The sequence below is a fragment of the Manis javanica genome, chromosome 9 (assembly GCF_040802235.1).
Source record: "Manis javanica isolate MJ-LG chromosome 9, MJ_LKY, whole genome shotgun sequence".
Taxonomy (NCBI): domain Eukaryota; kingdom Metazoa; phylum Chordata; class Mammalia; order Pholidota; family Manidae; genus Manis; species Manis javanica.
In genome coordinates this window covers 75,894,545-75,920,983 of record NC_133164.1, presented here as the reverse complement: position 1 = coordinate 75,920,983, position 26,439 = coordinate 75,894,545, and the positions used below count along the sequence as shown (strand labels likewise).

At 41.2% G+C, this 26,439-nt stretch overlaps 1 protein-coding gene across 2 annotated transcripts in view; it reads right to left on the bottom strand.

Moving 5' to 3' along the window:
• Positions 1–26,439, bottom strand: part of PIEZO2 (piezo type mechanosensitive ion channel component 2) — a 480,163-nt gene that overhangs the window by 375,729 nt on the left and 77,995 nt on the right. For both annotated transcript variants that reach the window (XM_037001110.2, XM_037001111.2), the window contains exon 2: positions 23,262–23,357. In XM_037001110.2, coding sequence (XP_036857005.1) covers positions 23,262–23,357 — 96 coding nt within the window. The remainder of the gene's footprint in view (positions 1–23,261; positions 23,358–26,439) is intronic.

The window sequence follows — 26,439 nt, the reverse complement described above, 5'->3', positions numbered from 1 at the left end:
TGCTAGGAATAAACAAAGCTGGTAAAGTCTCCAACATTCTCCCAAAAACATTATTTACAGATTTTACTGGGTGATAACCGAATACTTGAAAAACTAAAACAACCTAACAGTGTGCTGTGCTGAAACTGAGTGGAGAAAAAAAAAAAAACACATTTTTTATTTTGACGCTTTCTAAAAGTCCTATGACTGAGAGGGCTCTATCAGTGGCCTCCTCTCAACCAGCACCATGTGTGGAAATTCCTGAGGGACCTGGAACCTGCGCTTGTCTTGTAGTTCTGCGTGAGGTCACATTGTCCTGCTCCTCCCTCCTGAAATATCTGAGTCAAAAATTTTACTTTACTCTCTTCTGACTCAAGCAGAACTGACATTATTTTGTCTCATAAAAGAGGAGTGGGGAGGAATGAAGCCTATTTATTAAATGGGCCATCTTTTTAGGATCATCTGCACTCAATCCTACCACTCCTCTGACCACTAGCATTAGTGGGACTAAAACATGCACACAGGCTTCCGTGCACTTAAAAAAGACTTTCAGTATCAAGTATCTGGCACTCCTAATCATTGTGTATAGTGGGCTCATGAAACCACAACTTTCTGACTGCCAGGCATAGTCCTCTTCACCAATATCAGAAATGAGTCACATAACTGAAGAACTTCTTTACCCCATGGAGCAAAAGGCAGAAGCAACCCCAGCTCTTGAGAGCATCAAGGCACTTCATGTGAGAGAACAGACATTTACTGCAGATGGAGATGAAGCCGAGGGCTGCCCATGACACCCCTGCCAGAAGTGGACACAGAGCATACTCGGCAGATGCCACAGATGGGATGTTACAGGTTACTTAGCAGGCAGTATAAAAAATATCAAAGACCTCCCATGTGAATATGAAGTCACTTTCATCTCTGAAAAAATGTCCACAGAGGGTTAGAAGGTTAAGACAATGATGAGGAAATGGATAGTCCACAGACTAATCACCTGTAGGAGGATGCAGCACATTTACAAACAAGCAAACTCCTAAAAAGACTTGATCACCCTGACTGTAAAAGCCAGTGGACCTCGCTGCTACTGAGTACCAGTAATAGCTGTGCTCCAGATACTTGTCAGAGAGCAGAAACTCAAAATTGCTGTCACTTCCTACCTGTGCAGGACACGTTCAGGAGGACAGCCTGAAAGCACAGGGCAGCCAGCAGAGCTCCAGACCACCCGGGGGGGCCAACAGAGCCAGCATCCAGACAGCTGGTTCTCATTGGGGGCCCAGGTACAGTGCACTAGGTGATTCTCCTATGACCTCAGCCTCAGCAAATATGGTCCTTTGTTCCCTTGGAGAAGCTATATTTTATCTTTGCATAAAATAAGCAAGAAAAGAACTGTGGTTATTTTATTTATTGAAGAGATTGTAAGAATTGGCTCCATAGTCCCCTTCTTGAGGGTGAATCTGAGGGACTGACTCGAAGCTATACCATTAACAATTTTCATCTTAGGGACAATATATTCTCTACCTATTTCCCTCTTTGATATGGCTGCTAAAACGCTTGGTGTTTCCTATGAACCCACCTCTGCTAAAGTCTGTAGAACTTCAGGAATTAATTTTCCTTGGATTTATCTTTTTTCCTACACCATGCATATGCTATATGTCATACTATGTATATTTTTCTAAGCTTTTTACACCCTATTGGAATAAAGTGAGATATAAATTTTAAAAATCAAATATTTATACTTGATAAAATATATAAGTATTTTGTATAAAATTTCTGTCAACCTAGAAGGCATTGCATTATTGAAGGCTGGTTTCGTTCCAGTAGGCAGTCAGCCAGACATGAGCAGGAGGGGAGAAGGGAGGGCTACACACCACCTAGTCTCCACCCAGTCCCTGCCCAGAGACCACCCTTTCTCCCTTAGACCAACAAGGCCTTTTGAGGTTCAGCATAAACTGATAAGCAAAAGATAATGGGTCACCGGGATGGCCCCAGTTTGGAGCATGCACCCTTAAGGAAGGCCTTCCCTTCTAAGGACCCTGCGGCCATCATGATATCATTATAACATCATTTACCTTGTGGCTTTGGCCCCACCGTGGATTTTGTTAGGCACTCATGGGAAAAATGATGAGCACAAACTTGAGAAAAGAGGCTAAACGGGAGGAAATCAAGGTGGATCCAAAGGATGATGTAAGAAGAAACCAAATAAACCCCCATAAAAGGGCACAATATAAAACCCAGTGGATGACTACCCAACCTGGGGATCAGCCTGCTATTCTGTCTCTGGTGCGTACTTCCATTTCGCTTTGCTAAATTACAAAATGCTTTGCTCCTTTAACTCTCTATAGGATCTCTCAATTGAATTCTTTTCTTCCAGAAGACAAGAACAGAGGAATTCCACAATTCACCACACAGCAACAGTTTCACTGGTATAACCAGTATGATCCAATTAAGTTTGTCCTGAGAGATAAATTGGGAGAAAGTAACATCATAATCATAACAGAGAGAATTACACTGATATTTTCTTGATGTTAAATTATTCTAATAATGGGTAAGTATCTGTAGTCAGGACCAGGTTACCTAGTGAGCACTGTTACATTTTACCATTGAAAATGATGAGTCAAAATATTGCCTTCACACTGTAGGACATCAAAACTTTACTCAAGTCCAGGCACTTCATGTTTTATGCTGGGAACTTTTAAAAATATGCTGGGCTTCTATTTAACTTATAACAGCAAAGTGTAATACTAAATCATTTTGTACCACTTATCACAGATAGTTACCCATTTACCACAATTCATTGTTTCAGCTTGGAAGAATGTATCGTAGAGAACATTCAGAAATAAAGGAGGGTAAAAAGCAGAAATGAAAACTTGTATTGAACATCTCTGTTTAAAACAAGCTAAACTAAAAAGTGATTACTGAGCTCTCACTCTGTGTCCCATGAAAGAGGGTAGAATGAAAAGAAAATGCAATTTAGGTAGAAAGACACAATTTGCCCTTTTCAAAAAGTCCCAACAATTGGAGACATATTAGGTGTCCTAAATGGTGGGGTTCAGACTTTTTGTCCTATAGGGGCTCAGAAGAGAGAACTTACTGTGTCTCATTGAAATGACAGCAAATTTCATACACACAGAAGATGACATCCTTTCTGCTGTTCCTGAAACCCTCCCCGTTGCCAACCCTCCCATCCAGGTGACCTCACTGCTGACGGACACTGGCGAAACAACAGGCCAGTTACTCTGGCAGTGTGTCCAATGCGGTGTCCTACCTGCAGAAAGATGAAGAGGTCAAGTCTGGTAACCATTATTGGCTTTCTTCCAGGATGGTAATTTAGTGTTGAAGCGCCAGAGGCTTTGGGAGTAACTAGGTAATCAGCAACTTCTCAGATGCTCTATAAATGTGCAAATTCTCTGACTTTTCCATCCAAATAGCTTGTTAAACATTTTAATAATTTTTTCAAACTACTTTTCTTTCCAAGTTTGACTTTCTCCAAATCAAAACACTTCTGGTCCAAGCAAGACTCTGAACGAGAACCTGAATCTCCTTGCCTCACATGGGCATACATTCACACACACCTGGACTTCAAGCTGGAAGGAAAGTAAGGGCAGGTGGACAAAACCACACTTGTTTTCCTTTGGCTCAAACATTGTAAAATGTTCAGCACACCTTTAAAGTACCTTAGCAATATTAGAGTCTGTATAACCTTTCTCTTCTTCTCCAGATCCCAGCCACCAGAATCACTATAAAATAATGTGGCCATAAAAATCACACCATGTAGTCACATAGAATTCATCATATTATATTTGGATAATGTAAATTACTTGTAAGGAAAAGCCAAAAACCTTCAAACTACTTAGCTGAGCAATGTTATTTCTAGATTGTATTTTCTTTCCCTAATTTTTACCCCAAACTTACTCAGTGACGGGAAATTAAAAGGTAACTATTCCCATGCCAAGTATAAGTTGGAGGCCTTATTTAAGAGTCTCCATCCATTCCAAAAGTTTGAGATCCAGTCCTCTCCTCCTCATCCGTCATTTTTTCAGCACCCGTGGAGATCTGGAGTACAGCGAGCGCTCCCTATGCAAACTTCCTGCCTGAAGTCCAGATGCACCCGCGGGATCTAGGCACCCAGATCTGTAGCTGCAGAGCAGCGTGACAGTTAGGGAAGAGGGCTGAGTTAGAATTCAAACAGGCAACCACCTGATTATTTCGTTGCTTCAGAAAAATTATGTAACTTCTCTACATTTCAATCCGTTCATTGGCAAAATGAAGCTTTGCTTAATTTTTCTAATTTTTTCCATTACTTCAGGATAATAGAGAAGAGTATAAGAATCCTTACTCTAAAACCACTGTAGCCTTGATTGGAAGTAGGTGGGTAGGTATTGAATGTGACCTTAAACAAAATACCTGACCAAGGGGCATTGTTTTATAGCATGTCTAATTTATAAAATTAGTCTTAATAAAACTCACACTGTCTGTAAGATTCCATGCTGAAAAGGAAGGGTGAAGAGGAGGGAAGAGTGGGGAAGGGGAGGAAGCAAGTATGCTTGGATAGCTTAGAGCAAAAAACAGATATTCACTAGCATGGTTCATACATCCAAAGCCCACGTGCAGGGCCCTACATGAGCAGTGACTCGGGGGCAGCAGCTCTCTCTGTAGGTCACACCCAAGCCCTGACTTGACTTTTTTCAGACAGATGGAACATTCTATACACAGAAAGGGAAAAAAAGCTGTGCCAAGTTCCAGAGTATGGTAGAGACATCATTTTAACAAATTTCTTCTAAAACCAGGATGCTTAGGAGAAGGTTTCTGTTATGCTCCACTTCGTGGCTTTATGTTACAGAACCACTGCTATCCTTTCAAATAACCAGGCAAACGTTCTGAATTCCCTTCATCTCATTGTCCCATTTCTTCTCATCCCCTTGACCTAAATATAACCCACTTCTGAAGTTGAATATGTTTTAAATAGATATGTGCATACTCCCAAAGACACACACACACACTTTCTTCCCCTGTCCATCATCACCCTCGGGATTAAAAACTAGCAAAAACAAGTTTAAACACTTGATATATGATGATTCCCCAAGGATTTCTCTTCCTGCTGCTTTACTTTGAATAGAAAATAAGACTGCATTAACCTCCCAACCCTCCCAGCCTGCTACAGACACACAGACTCACACCTTTTAACTGAGAGCCATACAAATTAGACAGTCTTTAGATAACACTGTAGCCCAGAAAAATCACATATAAATCTTTGCACAGATAACACACACCTGCCTTCACTTTTCAGAAGCCTCAAAAAATGTGTAGAGTATGTTGTTGGCCAAACACTATCTGAAAGAGGGGCTAAATATTGTGTCAAACTAAAATCAGAACTTTCCCTAAATGCTCCTCACCATCCAGAGCAAGTCACCCCTTTACTTACACTACAGTAAAGTTTAGTCTTTTGTGCTATTATTCCTATTACTGATACCATGTTACACTTATTTATTTAATGCTATTTTGCAGTATAATATCAGAAATAGACTGTAAACTTCATGAGTTTAGAGACTATTTTATTTCCTTGGTTTATTTTCTATTAGTTTATATTTCTTTGTAGCCTAACTTAGAAAATCTCCAATAAAGATTTCAGAGATAATGGGTATATTGATGAGAATGTAACTGTTATCTTCACTATTGATAAAATAATCACATCATAAAATAATCACATCACATATGTGTGCTATAATTAAATTAATGACATAGGTGGATGTTTTGCTGCTATTCTTGAATGATAGCACAGAAAGGATTTGGCTTGGAATGCCATGTAACATTCAGGATTATATCATTCATAGAGAAAATACATAATCTGGTATTATTTATGTACCTACATATAAAGATTCCTTTCTAACTTCATACTTACAGTAGTGTACTTCTCTTTCTGAAATCTTTCCTACTACAAGTTGTCTCCACCCTCACAATCAACCTCAGTGTGGGGGAAGCTCATTTTAGCTCCATGATGAAGCCAGATCTTGAACTAGTGCTACTTTTCCTTCCAGTAAGTTTGATTTTCCTAAATTGGATTCTGACCCTTTCCACAAATGCTCTTTTATTTTCGTAGTTTAAACTCTAATGGCATTCACAATAAAGGGACATTTAAAATTTTCTTTATTTTTCTAGAAAAAGGTAGGAGTGAGGCCAATCAAATGGGATTAGTGGGAAATGTCTGTAAGACCTCGAAATGCCACTGTTGAACTGCTGGGACTAAGTGGCTCCCTCTGGTGGAAAGAGAACCCTCTGGCTGGACGACTGGTTCACAGCCCAGAACATCAGAATGTCTTCTGAAGACATCAGAGCGAATAGGTATGTCTGCTGTTGGCATTTCAATAGACAGGGGCAGGTAGAAAACTGAAAAAATAAAAAATCGAAAACCTGAATCATTATATGGTTTGCCTTTAATTAAACTGCTCTTATCATGGCCCCAAACCCTGGAATAATGAGCCAGGGGAACCCCAGACAGTAATGTGGGTACAAAAATATGCACTTGGGAGTTCAGAGAAGCTGCTCATCAACTGCTAAACAGATGGTATGACATGACTCACAAGTCCCCCAAATTTAATCCCAGGGCTCTAGGAATGAAGATAAAGCACAGTTTGAATACCAGGCTCAGGAGCTGTGTAAGGTCTATGCAGATGGGAGAAGGGGGAGCTGGGCGGCATGGATCTCAAGTTCATGAGTGGACAAAGACATGGTTCCAGAGCAAAAACAGCAGTACAGAATCCCTCCTGTGTTCAAGATAGCCACTCTCATTGTTTCTAAAGGTCAGTTTTTAAACTAAATAGTTGGAACCGGAGGAAATCATGATGTTAGTCATTGTTTATCTTACCCTAACTCCCACATCTGTGGTCTTCTTGTGTTTAGATTAGTTTTGCTCATCATTTTCCAGCTATGTTGATTGTATGGGTCTTCATAATGTGAGAAAACATTACAAATTATGGTTGCTTTCATACAACTTATGAAAATGTAAATGCCATATCATTTGGGAAATGGAGTAAAAAAATCCTGTAAGGAACCGATCTGCTTGTTCCTTCTTCACCTAAGCCTCAAACAGAGTAACATCTCTTCACTCTGTATCTGTATTGCCACTTAGTGTGAAATCCAGCTACCTTCAAAATTACACCGAGAATTGAGCAGAAGAGCATCTCTTCACACATTACAACCATGCCTTGGATGTCTTTGTCCAGATGGCCATTTTATCGGAGTATTTTCTATCCATTGCATCTATTTCACACTGCTCATTAAAGGTCAAATGTTCTGTCCAGGAAAGATGCTGTTCTTCGACAGTGTTTTGGGGAAAGGCAATATGGAACACCTGCAACCATCTCTCCCCAGTGTTACAACACGTTTTCATTCAGATCACCCAAAGAAAAACCTGCCCTTGTCAAAGCGAGGTGCTTAGGAATGTGCACTAGGAGATGACTCCCCAGGACAGACCCTCATCCCTCCAATCTCAGGAGGATTGGCAGCCTTCCCAGCCCAGTCCCACACGGTGGGCATCCCACACACACATGCCTCCTGGCTGGAGGCCAACTATGTGCACTTTGTACACACAGCCCCACTGACCCTTGTGTGGCCAAGTGTCAGATAGCCAGTGTGGGAAGAGGAAGTTGTCCTGCTTCACCAATAAAAGCATTCTGAAGACTCGCCAGAGAGTAAATAAACACCACCAGCAATTACTCAGTGGCTTGTCTGCAGGACACTAATGCCTTGGAGGTAAAGCTGCCTGAGTTGGATTAACTGGAAGTCTGTAGGGTAGGAACAGAGGTGGGCCTTCAAAGACCCTGAGAGCAGGCTCTCCATCACAAAGTTAATTGTCAAGGCCAAGGCGATGGGTGTGTTCGATGGAGGATTCACTCCACAGATGCTGTCAGACACTGTGGGAGGAAGGAAAAGGAACACTAGAAATGAAACCCACAGCAGTTTAAGCACATGGTAAAATGTCAGTAGGCACCTCAAGCTAAAAAAATAGCTCAGGACCTCTAACCAACTTTCTAATCTGAATCAAATTTACAGTTAAATGAGATACAGAAAATACTTCTTTAGACTGTTCTTCCACTGATAACATACAGTTTTAGTTTTATCAGTAATGTGTCTCTAACCCCAAAATCATTTTATTAAAACATTGTTTTGGCATTAAGGTGGGGTGGGGGTACTCTAGATACAAATTAATCAGCTCACTATCATCCCAGCCTGATCAAATTCTAATATGTTTTGCTGTTAATACACTATAATGGTATAAATGAACAGCTGGTAAAGTGATCAATTTTTGCATTGAAAAGCAATTTAGAAATGCTTATCTTATGGACCCCAAACTGAGCCAAGCAAATGGTGATTTGAAAAAGCAGGAAATATCTCCCCCCTTCACACACACACATACAAACGTACATACACACAGAGCATATATGTATGTGTGTATGTGTGTGTATGTGTGTGTGTGTGTATATATAAAATATATAGGTCATCCAGTTAAATTTGAATATCAAATGAAAAATGAATGATTTAATTTTTAGTATAACTATATTCCATGCAATTTGAGATAAAATTACACTAAAAGATTACTTATTGTTTATGTGAAATTCAAATTTAACTGGCCATACTGCATTTTACCTAGCAATCACAATTACTACATATATATATATAAGTATGGTCTACACATAATTTGTATGTTATCTTGGGACATTTTGTCTCTGTGTAAATGGAAAAAATCTATAGGCTAAATAAGAACTGAAAAATAAGAATAATTCATGAACTTCATGGGAGAAAAAAAGCACCCATTTTCTCCCTAACCTGAAATAAAGGTAGCTTAGTGATATTTTTTAAAACAATATTATAAGTGAAAATTGTCTCATCAATATGTTAGTACTGACATTACCCAAGATTCCTGCTAACATTCTGTTCACACATTTCACAATTAGGATATATTAGGTCCATAATTGGGATACAAAAATTTAGAAGAATTTTATGTATGTACATATTTTATATATTATATGCACAGATACATATAAAATATGACAGACATCTGGCAAATTAACCTAAGCCTGTTCCTCATTTGTAAGGTAGGAAAATAATAATACCTCCTTCTTAGGGTATTGTTGTATTATAAGAAATTATGAAGTAAGAAGTCTTTGTAAAATATGAATACTAATATCATTATTATTAAATTAATGAATAATTTCAACACTGAAAAGTTTTAAAATGCAAGCTCTTGTCACAGTGCTTCTCCAAGCCAGGCCTGTAAGGATAACACACATCTCACATAGTGCAGCACTCCCAGGGATAGAACTTTATCTCAAGTGTAAAATTCTGGGCCTTTAAGAACAAAATTCAGAAAAGACACTGTTAACTGCATATCAAATATAGAGAACACTTCATCAAAGAGGAAGTTATAGCAAATTTATAGAAGCTCTCCTCAGCCTCACTATTTTCCAAACTGTTATAACTCTCCTCAAAGAACATTCTAACTGCATTATTTCAGAAATCACTTCCATACAACAGGACAGTTATACCTCCTGCTTCTAGTTCTATTCTTCAGAAACCCTAACTCTCACATTCTAGTGGGAAATGTCCACAGTTAATTCTTGTTATTCGAGGTTGCTATGTTCTGTAGTGTTGCCGTGGGCCCAGAATCTGAGAGCACTGAACCGTTGCTCCTAGGGGAAATACAGGATTAGGTTCCTGAGAGCCTCTGATCACAATATTTTTATCAGCAGATCAATATACAATCTTGATTTATGTGTGTGTCTGTTTAAAGACACCTTATTCAATACATATTGCTGATTCATTCGCGTTGAAGTCACAGACACTACTGTGACTCACGCCCAAACAAACTCCTCTGATAAATGCATTGTCTTCATGGGGCACATCACAGGCTTTTTGTACTTAGGAAACCAGGCAGTACTTCAGGGCTGAACCGGCGGCCGTTTTAAATAGCACATCCACCAATAACAATAACAAAACATGGCACCAAAGAGACTGGACACTTGCTTACAATCTGAGAGCTGAAACAAGAAGGCAGAACGTTGCCTTATTCTTCCTCACCTGGAAAAGCACACAGAGGCCACCTCCAATGTTTCTGCTACTCTGCGAGTGACCATGAAAGCACTGACCACTTGATGACCACAGAGAGCATTATTTTGGGGCTTACAAATAAATCTGAGCTGGTAAGTATGTTTGCAAGTACAGAATCTGTGAATAATGAGAATCGATTGGACTTAGACTTGACTTTAGAATGTTTTCTAATATATTAAACATCTTTAGTATTACCAATAAGATAGTGAATTTCTGGATTATAGGGCTTTGTTTATTTTTGCTTCCTATTGTATTACTGCCTCTTCACATATATCTGCAAAGAGTACATGACTATATTTGTCAGATGAATCAATCAATCAATCAATCAATCAACACTTCATCCAGTCCCCCACTCAGTGTAGTTCTCTCTTCCTACAATAGGTTGCCCCATGTATGAAATGTAGGGGACTTGTTCATTCAGATGTTGTTAAGGTGTTAGACAAAAAGTAAAAAAAATCAGCAGAACTTTGGACCACAAATATTAAATTTCCCAAGTAACTATTCCCCAATCTCCTCTCTCCTACCAAAATGAACTGGAGCTCCATTTCCAAACAAAAAAGCCAAGCCAAGTACAGCTTTCAGAAGCCAGTCTCATTCTCTGCTGCATATGCACAGACCTGTAAAAAGCCTTTGTAACGGCTCTAGCTGCTAAATATTTGATGAGCAACATATGGTTGATTGATAGAACCAGTTACTGCTGCTCAAAGACAGATGCAGCCCCATCAGCACCTTGCCACACTTTTCAGCTCATTCATGGACAAGTGTTTGCTAAATACTCAGTTTTATGGAAAAGTATCCAGCACAGACCATGTGCATGATCACACCCTTGAAATAACATGGCCATTGAATGAGCATGGCAGCGAAAAGGTACTTTATCCTCACCTACTGCAGGCACTAGCGAGTAATTGTGGATAAGAGACAGTGATTATGTATCACATGACCAGGGAGACCCTGCAGACTGTTGCCCGTTACTCAGCTCCTCAAGGACCATGCCTTACATTAGCCACTTCCTCTGCTCTTGTGTCTCTTATGCTCCTAACTACCTGAACACTTTCTGATTCTCAATATGTGATAAAGCCATGATAGATCATTTCAACTGTTTGCTTTTGCCTGGCAAGGTCCCTCCAGAGAGCCTGATGCAGTGACCGTACCGACTGGTGTAGTTCTGCTATGTAATCAACACGTGGCATTTCTCAAGAATGCTGGGGAAGTTAGGATGGGAAATTCACAGGATGGTTCAGAGTTAGAGAGGGGTCAACTGTGCACTGCTCTACAACGTGTCCTCCACGTGCGGTCTCCTCCTTTTCCTCTGCAGGGCCACAGCTGGCCCACCACAGGAACCCTTTCCCTGGAAGCACATGATTCTGTCCTGCAGTATGATTTCTTGGTCAGAAAAATAGGGGTCAGAGTTCAGCCTTCATGTGCCTTCTTGGTCATCCAAGCTCCTGTAGGATGCTCTGAGCTCCACAGCACATGTCCCCCCACCAGCCTACTAGCCCTGTCCCAGGGTCCCACCCTCCACCAGAGTGTCTCTCATGACTGCTGCCTTGCTCTCAGAGGACAGACACAAGCACGTCAGGGGCTACTAGACAACTCACTCCGGCCATGCACACAGACTGAATGACACTTCATTCATTGGGCAGTGCATGCAGGCAGGGCAGACAGCAAGACTGGAGAAAGGAGAAGCTGGGGTGCCTTGAGTCACTGCAGAGGCTTCAGGCTGCCCCACAGGAAGCTTTAGCACTGAGACAGCACTACAGAGTTGTCCCAGAACAAGGCAAAGTGCAGAATGTTTGTACCCGGCAATGACCACTCACCAAAATGGGGGCCATTCCCACCACCAAGATGGGCCTTGCAGCTCAGAACAGTTCTTCAAGATGGGTGCCCATGGCTGTGATCTTTAGCCACCCACATCCATCAATAGAATCAATGGGATTCTTGGTCCCAAAGACGTGTGTGTCTTGGGCTAGGCAGTAAAATCAGGCAGAGCACTACAGACCCACTGCAGGGGCAGTGAAGGCATTCCCTGCAATGACTGGAGTACTACCTTGCCAGATGGCCTTGCATTTTGAAGACAATTTTTATTTTGCAGATGCCAGTAAATCCAAAGAAACCTGATGTAATGTTCAACAGGTTGCTATTTGAGGGTGATATTCCTCTGCACCCAATTGCAAAGGGAACCTGTGACACTATCATGGCTAGCCAGGCTGCAGGGGACGAAGAAGAAAGAAGTTTTCTTGATGTAGCAAGACATCTGGAAGACACACATGAAATCCTCAAAGTGTACATGAACACAGATTCCAGGCCTTCCTCCCGCCAGGTCTGGGACTCGGACACGGCCTCCGGGCCATCCCACCTTCCCACCTAGTGCCACCTGCAGAAGCCAGATCACCAGTGTCATGTGTCACCTCTCACAGCTTGATGACCGTGGCTCCAGGCCACCTAAAGAGGCTCTTGATGGCTCTCCCCAAATGCTTCTTCTGTGTACACAGTATTGGCATGTTCAAATGCAGAAAATACATTTAGGCAAAGTTGACTTTAAAAAATAATGGAGAGAGTGAGGATGAGAGGAGGAAGGAAGGGAAGGAGAGATGGAGGCAGGGAGTGGCCACTATGAGATTAAAAGGACCAGTGGTATGGTTACTTGTGGCTCTAGCACCAAGTCAGCTGTCTGGCCCACTTCACTTAAAATGCTTATTATGTAAACAAAAGAAAATGGATGCATATTTTATATCAATATTCTCAGTGTACTCTTTTCTGCTTACTGCAATAAATATACTAAAAAGTGTTTTAATGAACAATTGTCCACTTATATTATCAAAAGGCACCTGGACAACATGAATAATCTTTATATTTATTTTTACTCTGTATTAACTTTATAGTAAACTATAGTCGAATAAAGGAAATGCCTATGTAGATAACTTATAATAGAAGCTTTAACTCATTGAATCAGTTTTAAAAATTGTACATTTTATGAATTATTCATTAACCTCTGTGTGTTTCTTGGTTTCCCTATCTGCAAAATATAAGTAATACTGATACTTAGCTCAGAGGGGTATTGTAAAATTAAATGAGTTACTGTCCAAAAAAGCTTAAAAGAGTTTCCTGGCATAGAACAAGCCATGTATGTGTTACCTACTTATTCTTCTTATACTTAATAATCAGCACTGTTTGAAACTTAAATGTAAACTTTCATCACAAAAGTTCATTTTGTATCAATCTGTGCAAATAAAATTACACATGAAATGAAGCAGAGCCAAGACTAACAAATGAATCAATCAGAAATTAGTCTTGTCTAGACCTTGAAGTAAGCTAACTTCAAAACTGAAATACATTGACTTAAAGTATGTTCATAAGCCAGTAAAAAAGTTAACCATTTTCAAAGGGACAATAAATTTTGAATGTATGAAAGGAGTATGATTTCCTCCTCCAGCGCTCTGAATCCGTCTACTCAGCACACATCACAGAACCAAGTGCCCATGGATGTGACTTCTACAGGCAGGTATCCTAATGTTCTCTCCAGGACCAGGGCCAAGGACTCAACATAGGAGGAAAACAGGACTCTGGGATTGAAGGACCTTGTCCCAGACCATGCAGTTAACAAATGACACAGCTGCGTTCAGATCCTGAGGACAAGAAGCCTGGCCTATTTACCTGAGTATGTTCAACCGCTGCTACAAAGCCTGACAGGGTAGGCCCCTGTAAACGTCTGTCAAACTAATAAACAAAAGAATAGTAATCTGAAGAGGGGATCAACAGACTGATATCAGTTCAAGTAAACAAACACAATAATGATAGGACAGCATCTAAATAATAAATGAGGTCATATTGTTGGTTTGGTTTGTCATAGCCAAATAAAGCACAAAGTTTGAGACTTCTAGAAACCTCTCCTTAGTCATATAATAGTACAACCCAATGTTTCCTGAGCTGAGAATTATATGTGTTGCCTGAAACTCCCTGTCTGACTGAATAGTGTTTGCCAAATTTAAAACAGCCGTGGAATATTACATCTGCACCATTCCCAAAAAGGACCCCTAAAATAACCTAAAAGAACTATAATTATTTATTCAAAAATTCAAGAAACAAGCATATAATTATTTTTGTTAGCATTCATTTGCTGATGAGTTGATACTAATAAAACACTTACTTTAAAATAATTCACTCAATTAAACATTTTTTGCTTTTTACTTTATTATGACATAATTAAACATGGTAATAATAAGCCTAATGGTATAAAGACTCACAGTGTTTTAACAAAAACCAGATGTGAGCAGTTTTAAATACCTGCTACTATTTCCTCCCTGACGTCTAAATATGTCTTTATGAGTTACAGACCTCTTTGCCTCTTCATGCAGACAAATTGAACCTCATTTTTCTTTTCTCAAGGTGCTTTAGTGAATCTGGTAAAGTGTATCCTGTGTCAGAACCTCAGGATAAGGCCCTTTGGTGATTATTTTATACACACATACACACCTGCACACACTATGACTAGTCATGGTTAGTACAATTTCCTCTTAAACTAGGACCCTTGTTCAGAGCTGGATAGAATAAAATACCTTATTTTCCCCCAGTAATCTTAGAATAACTTTGGCAACAGTTTACAAAAGTTAACTTGGCCTGTTAAAAATTTCACTTGCTCACAATTGTCACCAAAGCACAATCAAAACTCTTCTTTACTGCCCCCCTTTCTGATTCCATCCCTGCTTCCAAGTGTTGAAAGAGATCTCAATAACCAGAAAAAATATATATTGTTAATAACTTTTGAGTGTAAACACAAGCAAATGTATTGGGGAAATTGCTACCTCACTCAGAATAACAAAGAAAAGTTTATCAGGAAAAAAAGTTATTTCAGATACCCAGTGTTTCCATAATGAGGAGGAGGAAATCGCCACAAAACCAGCAACCCATAAAGGGTTGGTGTGGGTGGTTCTGTCGCTATTCCCTGGGCAACCCTGCTGGCCTTGCTGAGGGGTTGAGCTGCCTGTGCCACCTGCACAGGCCCTTCCCTTTCCTCCCCTAGTGGGAGTCCGTTCCCGTGTCTGACAGTGCGCCCAGGCTGAGAGAACATTTGGAATGAAGGCACTCAGAATCAGAACAGTTTCTTGGACAAGAAGACAACAGTGTCATTAGAAATTATTACATACCCTAAACAACAATCATCTTTAAATCCCTTTGTGTGTGTGTGTTTGTGTGTGTGTGTGTGTGACATTAACATTTCACATATGATCTAATTCAGTGATGAGGCTTCTACAATATTCATACTGCAGGTCAGTGGCTAATATATTGCCCAGGAAGTGTTGCAGTCTTTCAATTTGGAGAATTCCTTTTCAAGTAGCCCCCAAAAGAATGTATAAGACCCTTATATCCACCCCAACCTGTAAGAAAACACATTAACAAAGAGAATCTGAGCATGTACAGAATTAAAAACTAAGAAATTATGGTCAGGTCCATGAAATGAGGCAGTCTATCCCAGCTTCATGGGTAATGGTCTCCATGGACACATGAAAAGGCTTGGTGAAGTGGGATGACGAGAGAACAGGCATCCAGACTGGCCAAAACGTGACCGAGTCTCACTGAGGATTACTACTTACAAACTCCTTCACAGGAGGAGATACTGCATAGATACCTCACTCTGCAGATTCCCAGTTTGTTAAGTGGATTTACAATCCTGTTGACTTCATTATACATGTGTTTACTTTTTTCATTCGGAATGGAGGTTCTACCTTTTCTAGTACCTATGGCATAAAATTTGGCTACTTTTATTATTATTAACATTCTCAGTTCAAGCACATCTCCAGATATTACATCTGAGTCTCTGGGCTGGGTCAAGTAGGTGCTGCCTATGATAGTAAGGATTTTAAGGCAAATCTAGTTAATCAAGCTTCCTTTAGGACGCTGCCGTCTCCTCTGGGTATCTCATTGCATAACAACATCCTAGATTATGTATATGCACAAATATCATGGAAAGATGTTCCATATGTATTTGTCACTCATGTATATCAACCATGCTGTTCTCATTCAAATAAAATGTAAACCTACTCGTTTATAATGAGGAGTAACCTTCAGACACTTGCTTCATAGCAGACTCTTAAATCAACTGCAAAAAAGTAATTTGAGATCATTTCAGAGAAATGACAACTTCACTGGCCTCCAAAGACAGCCTTTTTTAAAGATTTAACATTTAATAAGAAACACAAAACCCAACATGTTTGGGAGGCTACTCCATTGGAGAACTGTGTTTCATCTCCTTTTGAGCTTCCACAAACCCAAACATGGTATCTTGTCAAGAGCAGTCTTTCAATTAATATTTGTTGAAAGAAATAACCAGTCACACTTAATAAGATATATTTTCTAAATATTATACACATATGTCATCAATCTGCACCAATGCAAATGAAAATATCTCCTTTAAATATACTCATGTTCTCCTTACAGACCCTTGCACCCTGGGCCTGGTAATCTATCTGCCAACAAATGTTCATTAAATGACTAGACCTCCCTCCTCCCTTGCAAATCCCCATAGAACTTTGTTCTGTCCTGGGCATGAGTCAGAACAACACAGCAGCTAGGAGCGTAGCCACCCACACAACACCTGGGTGTCCTAGGGCTTGTCCTTAACCCTTCTGGTACTCAGTCTTCACCTGTAATTTGATGGGGTTTTTTTGTAAGTTTTTAATAAGAATGGCAGCTCCCTCAAAAGGTTGCTGTGAAAATTAAATTGATACATGTAAACAGTATGTATTTAGTAGGCAGTGCTACTAGCCCTCTATTAATAGATTATTTAACTTAAATATTATTTAACAAGAAATGCTAGAAGTCACATAATTTTTAGTGGATATTTGTAGAGCACTATGGAAAGTCCTGAGGTGAAGATTGGTTATGGTCATACACCTGAGACTGAGATTTCTAAGTCTTGTTCACTCTGTTGTCCAAAATAATAATGTTGTACTTCAAAATAATAATAGTAATAGTATTATTAGACAATATATATTGAGTACTTACTGTGGCCTTCTTCCTATCTCATGTGTTCTATTACTTATAGTCCATCCAAACAAATACAAACATTTCCACCATATTGGCCAATGTGGTGCACTCATTATGTCATTAAAGTATAAGGAACCCATTATGTGTCTGATCAAAGAAGTTAATGTCTCATCAATGTGAAACATTTGTACCACTTGAAGTCATTTATATATTAATTAATATTTGATGGAATACAGTCTCAATCTGAATGCAAAGCAACTGTTAAGTGAATAGCAAGAAAAGTTTTATTTCCCTTCCTACTTTATTGTATGCTTAAATAAAATGCCTATCATTATAAGTAAAAATATAAACCATTTTGATTGCTTCAATTATTCATGATCCTCTGATCCCAATTAAATCTAAAATAGCAAAATCCCACAGCTTCTGTCTTCAGAGGACAGGTATATATATGCAAGAAACTCTCTGTGATATTTGCTATTATGGGAATTGAGGTAAGCACAGAAATGTAGCTGTGTTCATAGATGCTTCTAGAATGCTAGACTCTGGGAATAAGTTCATTCATTCATTTGTTCAATAAATATTTACTGACTGCATACTATACACCAGACACTGTTCTGGGTCCTGAAACACTGCCATAAACAAAAGAGCAAAATCCTTGCCATTTTGGAATGTACATATTAGAGGGGAAATAAATGTATTAAAATGGGACTCTGACTCAGCTGCAGGTGTGACCCTCAAAGGCTGAGGAACCAAGCCATGGTTGCAAGCACTCCCTCCTTCTCCAATGAATACTGTGGCAAGGGACATTTGTTTTCAACCAATGGTTCCTTGCCCCACGAAGATATGTAAGAGAATATTGGAGAAGCTGAGAGACTTGGGTCTCATAGAGAGAATTCCAAGCCTAGTGAGAGGGGCTTCAATGACACTACCCTGTGAGCGCAGGGAACATGTTACACTGAGATATGACTCCTGCCAGAGAAATCTAAGAGACACAAAGAGAGGCTGGCTGGAGTGGCCATGATAGCAGAGGAAAGTAACTGCACATGAGCAGTGGTGGAATGCTGGTGCCTGTTCTCCATGTCTGGAGTGCACGACCAAGTGTGTGGGGACAGAGACCAACACACAGACAGGTTAGAGGCAGCAGGGACACACTGGCAGAGAGAAGCTTTAGTTTTAAATAATGTGTTACAAGTTTAATTTTTATACTGGCCTGGGGGTAGGAATTACTGATTGGAGACTGATGGGGACACCAAAGTGACAAGGGGACATTTTCACTTTAGAAGGGCTAGTGATGAGTTCCATGGACAGCTTAGAATTTTACCCAGGGGCAGAAGAAGGATCCATCCTGTGGAGGAGGTTTGCAGGGATGACCATGCAAAGAAACAGACCAGCTCTTGCGATGGACTGCTTACGTAAATAATTTTAGGTAGGTACAAATGTTGAGAAAAATAAAACTGGTTCATATTATGAAAAATAAGATGGGAATGGGGTAGGAGGGCATTAGTTAGGGAGGTCACCTCTAAGGAAGTGACATGTGATAAATCTGAATTCTGGGGAGGGGCCACCCATGTGAAACCTGGGGAAGGAACTGCAAGGACACGTATGCCAGTTCAACACTATGTGAATCTCACAACCACCAGTAAATATTTACTAAATAATATTTACCAATAATAAGTACTCCTTGTGTAATAATTACATGTTTGCCTGAAATTTATATCTGTTCACAAAGTCTAATAAGCTGGAGAGTATGGGCCCATCTGAAAACAAGGAGCTTGGCCGAAAGAAAGCAAGTCACAGGCTCGGACCTGGAGCCACACAGCTGTGGCAGGTCAGCACCCTCACATGGGGGTATCGAGGATGTTACCGGGTCTCCGGCTCATGTGCCATGCTCCAGTCCTCTGCCCTCTAATTCCAGCCTTCCACCAACACGTTTCCTTCCATGCGAGCAGACACTGGGACCGGGGTCCCCGCTCTAGGGCCAACCCTGCGGGTGCGCACGGAAGTTTACTGGCAATGCAATTGGCGGCCACAGCTGTCAGGGCCTGAGGACAGCGGGCTCCGACCAGGGAGGCTGTCTCACAGAGGGGCCTCAGCCGAGGGGTGCTCTGCACTTGGCAGGACCCCACAGGAGCTTTCCTGACTGGAGGCCTTTGCACACAGTGTTGACCAATCACTGAGTATGGGCTCCCTCCTGTGCGTGTGCATGTACGCACATGTGTGTGCGGTGGCAGCTCCCTGCAGAGGGGGTTTCTGCTGTGAGCTGTCACAGACAAGGCCTCCTGGCAGCTGAGGAATTGGGGCTTTGGTCTTGGGAGGCGATTGGGAAGTCACCTTCAGCATCCTGCCCACCTCACTTTAGAAGAGATTCTGACAGAGAAAATCTCATCAGAGGAAGTCTGTCTGGATGGAACAGAAAAAAATCAAGGCCTTGAATAACTAATGGTGTTCTCTATCTGGTGGAAACACTGAGAGGAAGATGGTCACCCCACCACCATCCTGACATCGAAAAGCTATGGGCAGTTTATTGGCAATTAATGTGGACTATCTCATTTGATTTATGTAAGTAAGAGTTAAGAGGGCCAGCCAGCACCTGCTGACAGATACATTCCCTGACTGCCCCCATGATTCTAGCACTGGCACATGGCTCTGATTCTAAGCTATGCTCGTGCCACCTCCACCGCCTGGCCCTCATGCATTGCTCCTGTCCAGGTTACCCCCACATTCCTTTGAACTTCTTAGCTCTTTCAACCCTGTTAGCAACCAGTTCCTCCTATTACATTCCTTCCTTTTGAAATACCTAGACTTGTTCCTGATTTTCTGGTTGGACCCTGACTAGAACAATTCCATTAAGATAATTTCACATTTTACAAAAAAAAAAAAAAATACAGACTTCCAATTGTAAAAGAAATAAATAACTGGGATGTAATGTATAGCATAAGGAATATAGTCAAAATATTGTAACAACTTTGTATGGTGATAGCTTGTAGCTAGAATTATCATGTATATAAATGTTGAATCACTGTGTTGTACACCTGAAACTAATGTAATACTGTGTGTCAACTACCCTTCAATAAAAAAAAAAAAGATAATTTCACATTTTAATATTTTTAATTAAAAAATGAGATTTCTAAAATCTGAGGTTTGTGAAAGCCTTACAGAGTTATTTCATTGAAGGCCAACCGTTGATGAATCCCTTCAGAGTGTTATTATGTAAGTGACCTTCCAGCCTCTGCTAATTCTCCCTTTATTGCTCTAGTTGCAAACTATGACTTGGGTTTGGGGGAGTTAGACCTCAGGTCTTTTCTAGAAAGAACTGCCTGAGACTTCTCAGGGGGACAGGGAGCCCCTGGCACCATTGGAGTGAAGAAGAGACTAGAGTGGACATGCAGAGGGGATGCTACCCTGTTTGTGGAGTAAGCTTGGTAACCTCTCAAAGCTGCCCCGCCTGCAGACCTCTGCGATTCAAGGCGACACTGCCAGTGAGGCAAGTGCATTGAGCCCCAAGCAATCAGCCTCACTCTAATTCCTTTTTTTAACTTGATAACATTTCAGCATATAACCAACTGCTCCTGGTCTTCCTTCCTGTACAACACAGCCATTTCTTTCCTTACAGCAAGTCTTTGTTTAATTACAGACGTGGAAAAGCCTCAACAGCACTCAGACATTCTGTCCCGTAATGACACTGACATCAAAATAAAGTGGACATCCTTGTCCTAACAACCACAGTGGGAAACTTGGGATTCCTGTAGGACTAGCCAAGAGGAATGCTAAAGAACCACTGAACTCGGAGGGCCCCTCCACATAATTATGGGGAAAGTAATCACACAAGAGAAAAAGGGTCCAACAGACCAAACGAGGGCAGAGGGTCATGGAGCAGCTTGTCACATTCACACCACGTGACAGGTCAGGGGAGCCCGCATCATCATGTGGTCCTGGCAATACACACAGGGGCCTCTGCTCCTGAGGCGGTTGCAGTGATTCCAGCTGGCTTCCATTTCAGGCACAGCCTGTGGGAAGACGGTGCACAGCCTGCCAATGGTTCCGCGGTTTGCCCGGCACTTCCTTATCAATTCTGAGACGTGAGTGTGAACACAAATTTCAAAGCCTGAGCGTGACTGAGCCCAAGTTTCCCTGAACATCACAGTGTGTCTCTCCTCCAGGTCTGCCCCTGCTGCATCCACACTACATGGGCTCCGAGGCCCTGCACCTCACGCCACCAGAAATAGTCACGTGAATGTCTCAAAACACAAACTGGATTGTGAGTCCTATGTATTCAGAAAAAAACATGTGGGACATCCGTTCCTAGAGTCCCTCTGCATTTCCATAAACAAACAAATAAATAAATGAGGTTATGTTGACTATCAGTCATGCTTCTTGGCACTGAAATGCAGGAAAGAGGAAAACACACAATCACAATGCTGCTCCCAGATACTAACTGGAAACATGCCTGCAGGTTTCCCCAGTTTTCCCTTCCTCTCCTCTTAGGTGCAGCCCCATGCACTTACACTGTCAGACGTCTGTGCACTTACCATGCTTTGTTTGTGTCCTAGACTTGTAACATTTTGTTAATTCAGGATATTTCCCAACATAGAAGACAGAAACTTTTTGCTTTAGATTTTATATTCAACTATGAGCTTCCTCACAGTGTCAGTCCCCAGACACCAGGCCATATGCAGTGGGCCTCTGGTCATGCACTTCTGACACAGTGGCACATCCTACCCTATAGGGACTGAGGCAGCCTGGCAGAGAGAGGGCTGGTTTGGAAAGAAGGCAGAGTCAGGCACTGTCCTGTAAGAATGAAGTGGGGGAGCCCAGTTACATCATTTCCAGATAGAACAATAAGGGGACACCTTGACAGAAATGCAATACAAAATTTAATGGAATATATACAGGCACTCATTTTTAAAGTAGTTTTTCTGAACGTGTATGAAACCTTCTTTCTCTGAAACATGAGCTCCAAACCATGAAAAAGGAGTTGCCTGTCTGTTACAAACTTGCTTCAGAAACTATTCTGTTTTATGTCTTTATGTTAAACTCTAGAAATGAAGCTAGAGTGGACAGGGTCCCATAAACAATGTAATTTTGGCCTGAGGATTTGTATAAACTCACATTTCTCTAGTACTCCTTCACTTTATGTGCTAAAGATTTAAGCAACTCCAAAGAGCTACTATTTAGATTCTTCCTGAGGCAGGAAAAATAGCATCTGCTGTCATGATTACTAGACGAGTGGTCATAATAGGGATAAAATGTGATAGTTAAGAAGGGCAATGGGAAAGAGAGTCATTATATGCTGCTGTTTCCACCAAGTCTGTACTTCTTTCCTGCAGAGTTGCCCCCAGAGCTGGCAGCGTCCACCAGTGGCCTTTCCCAGGGCGCTCTGACACTACATAGGCTGGGTCTGATGCAATGTTCATATCATGTAAACATATGGCAGGCAGTCAGACTCACCTAAGGCATTATTGCTTGTGATGGTATTGTTTTGAAAAACAACTCATTATATTTACTTAGTGTGGTTTAATTTTTATACATGCGGAATACATAAATTTATAAACCACATAAAATTATAAACCACACCTAATAGGAACCTCAGAAAATGTAGTCACTCTTCTTTTCTATGCCTTCAGATTCTTGTCAAGCAGTTGGGAAAGGGTCAAACAATTTGCAGTCACTGCTTGAGTAACCATCCCTCCACCACAAATTACTCACTTTCAGTACTTGAATGAGCATATGTACGAGAGTCAATTACTCTATCAACAGTCATGATGGAGCTGACTTCCCACCCACTTCTCCTGCTGCCTGTCTTAGATATGTAAGACACTCTCTGCCTCTTTTCCACTTGCCACCACATTCTCCCTTGCAATCCAATATGCAAATTACATGCCCTGTTGTCACACCATCTGCCTTACTTTAGGGACAATACATTGATTTCATCTTAACTAGCCAAAATGTTCCAGATATGCTGCAAGCCAACTAATAAAGACCTACTAAGAGCTTCCATGGGGAGAACAGCTGTGTATGTAACAAAAGCATGTATCACCAAGTTCCACACCACTCTAATTGCAGCTGTTCAAATGTATGACACCCACTCCCACTGGACCAGCATGTTACACAGACAGCATCTAGACACCATCAGATAGCCAAGCCAAGCCCAGAAAAGTGCATTCAGACTAAGGTATGGAATAGTAAATGTCTCTTACCTTGCATTGTCACCCTTGTTGGTTCTGAGAACAGAGGGATGAGCAAGAGGTAGATGAGGTAGACAAAGGAGAGCCCATTGTATCGGAATGCACATGCTGTGGTTGGAAAAAAAAAGAAAGAACATCATTAATGTCAAGCTGACAAGACCAGGGTGCATGTGACCACATAGCTGACAGCATCAGGTATGGCTGGATCAAACAATATCACTGCCTAAGTAGATACATCGATTGGGAAGTAAAAAGTTGAGCATTTATTCTGTGTTCACTACATTGATCATGATGAGAAATGGAGAATTAAAATGCATGGTTCCTGCTCTTAAAATCTAATGAAGAAGACAGCATCAGTATACCTGAATGAAGGCAGGCCATAAATAAGTTATAAATTAGGCTGTGCAAATTACAATTGCTACAAAAATAGAGAGTAAGTGGGGTTGGTGGGCATTTGAGACGTTCAGGTAAGGCTGTCGATGGAAGAGATGACACAGAATAGGAAGAAACGAGAAGAAAGTGTCTGTGACCATCTCTGTTATCCCCAGTCCCAGTTCACAGAGGTGCTCATGCTCATGAAAAGAAGGACAGAGAATAAATGGGAAATAGAAAGACAAAGACGGGAGGGCATCTAAAGTGGAAATCAGGCTGTTGGGGTGTAGAGAGTGTAAAAACATCACAACTGACATTGCCCAAAATAAAGCTAACTAGCTATAATGTTGCTTTGCTTTTAGCCTTAGTGGTTTTTTGGGTTTTTTAGTGTTAATATATCATGCACCAAATTACCTAATTCTGTGCATTTGTGGTAAAGGGAAAAATAGAACACACTTGTAGGATCATATCACCTTACAGAGCATGCACAGTGTGATTACCTGCTGTTAATTTATATTGGTGATAGTGCTCACTATGTGTGCACCCTGATCTGTGCCCGTCACATGTATTAACTCACATTATCACCATCCTCCTTTAAGAGACTGTTATTATTCCCATCTGTGCATGGAAAGGCAGGCACGAGTAGGAAGTGCAGCAAAGACACTGCCTAGGACTGAGTATTCAGTTCCTGAGTCTGTGCTGCCCGGACTTTGCAGCCTCACTTTGGCTTCAGGTCCACCCCCCAGTTCTGTCTTGTCCCCAGTTAAGTATCAAGGGCTCGCTGAGCAGAGCCTTCTGTCCCCAGGACGGTGAGCAATCTGCATGTATGTTGCTGTTTCTGTTTTGTCACCTAGTTCTGTAAGGGTTTGGGTTATGCATGGTGAAAATGTGTCCTGAAGAAATTCCAGATGATAACTTTGGAGGAGAGAGAAAGGAACCTATTTTTGTCTCTCACATCATAACCTCTAGTTACCATTATTTACAGCCAAGTCCAAAGCATGTACGGTGGACAAGGGTGACCCAGGGTGGGAGGAAGCCTCTAAACAGCCCCAGGTAGTTGCCACCTTCTGTTTGTCACACCCATGTGTAATCCCCTGCTTCTGAGTGTGGGCTGGACCCCCCGGTTCACTTCCAGTGCACAGAGATGGTGAGAGGATCAGCTACCACTCGGTGGCCCTCTCCTGGGTGCTCCTCTGCCTCTGCCCTTGCTCTCTCTGCCAGGCTGTGAGCTGTCCAGCAGAGAGGCCCACATGGCATGGAACTGAGGTCTCTAGCTGGTCGCCAGCCTTCACTAGCCAGCAGCCACAGTACTTGGCGTGGAAGCAGGTCCTCCAGAAACTGCCCCCTAACCAACCCCTGGACAGCAGCCTGAGGGGACAGCCTGAGCCACAGGCGACCTGCAGGGCCACTCCTGGATGCCCGCCTCCCAGAAACTCTGACATAGTGTTTGTGGCTTTAAGCTGCTAAATGTTTGGGCAGTTTGTAAGCAGCAATAGATGACAAATATTCAAACTTAAAAAAAAAATAAAGCCACTTCTACAAATCCAACTTCATTTACTTTTGTCTGAAATTATCCCATTTAACTGATGACATTTGAGATTGCTGAATTCTCTGCTTTACTTTTCATGTATGAAGTTGCTACCCAGGAGTCACCCAAGCTGATGGGGACTTTGAATGCTACATCTAAGTGAGTTATCCTGACCTAAGGTGAAAAGTGCCTTTGAACTGTCAATAAGGAAGATTTGAGCTAGAAAAGCCTTGGAAGCAACTTAGAATAGCAACTGCTCCTTCACCAGGCATGATGTTGCCTTTGCTCAGGAGCTGGAGACACTCAATATCCTTCATAATGAGCTTTCCAGCTGCCCCACGTTCTGCTGATAACCCACACCTCCCACTGACTCTCAGTCATCCGGGCTTCTGTCCTCTGCCTCAAGAATTTTACTGCTCACAATACAGTTTTTTTTTTAATGTAGACCCAAGTGTTCAAAGGAAAAAGATTCTTCATTTTAGCTAAGAATGCACCATAGTTTCCACTATTTCTCCCTTGTTTTAACCATCCAAAATTATATGGAAATTCCTCCAAAAGATAACAACAGTTGACAGGAATTTCCAAACAGAAGACTTTTCCAAGACTAGAGAGCTCACAATTACAAACTGTGCGATAACAAGTTATCAAGTGACGTGCTCTGTAAACATTCATACTGTCATTTGAATTGTAAACAACTGGACTTGCCTCATTCACAAGTTTCATTTTCTAAAGATGAAAGTTGGCACAGTTTTGGGAAGACTTTTCAAGTATGAAAAATGGTAGATTTGACTTTGACAACTAAAGTGTATATCAATACAGAAGGGGAAAACTCTCTTGCAGATATGAAACTGTTAAGATCACCAAGTAACATTTATAAAATTACTTGTGCTACAATACATGTACTGAAAGTCATGTAAGTCGATATTCCTCGATTTACACTGCCATAAAGCTTCATAAATTGAAAACCTCATACGTCAAAATGCATTTAATACATCTGACCTAGCAACATCATAGCTTAGCCTTGCCCACCTTAAAGTCCTCAGAACACTTGTTAGCTGACAGTTGGGCAAAATCGCCTAAAACAAAGTCTATTTTATACTAGGTCTTGAATATCTCATGTAATTTATTAAATTCTGTACTGAAAGTGAAACACAGAATCGCCATATGATTACAGGATTGTTGTAAGGGTACCAGTTGTTGATCCTCAATGATGTCAAGACTGACTATTAGCTGCGGCTCTCCAACGTGCCCAGCAGCACAAAAGAGGATGGGACTACCTATTGTAAGCCC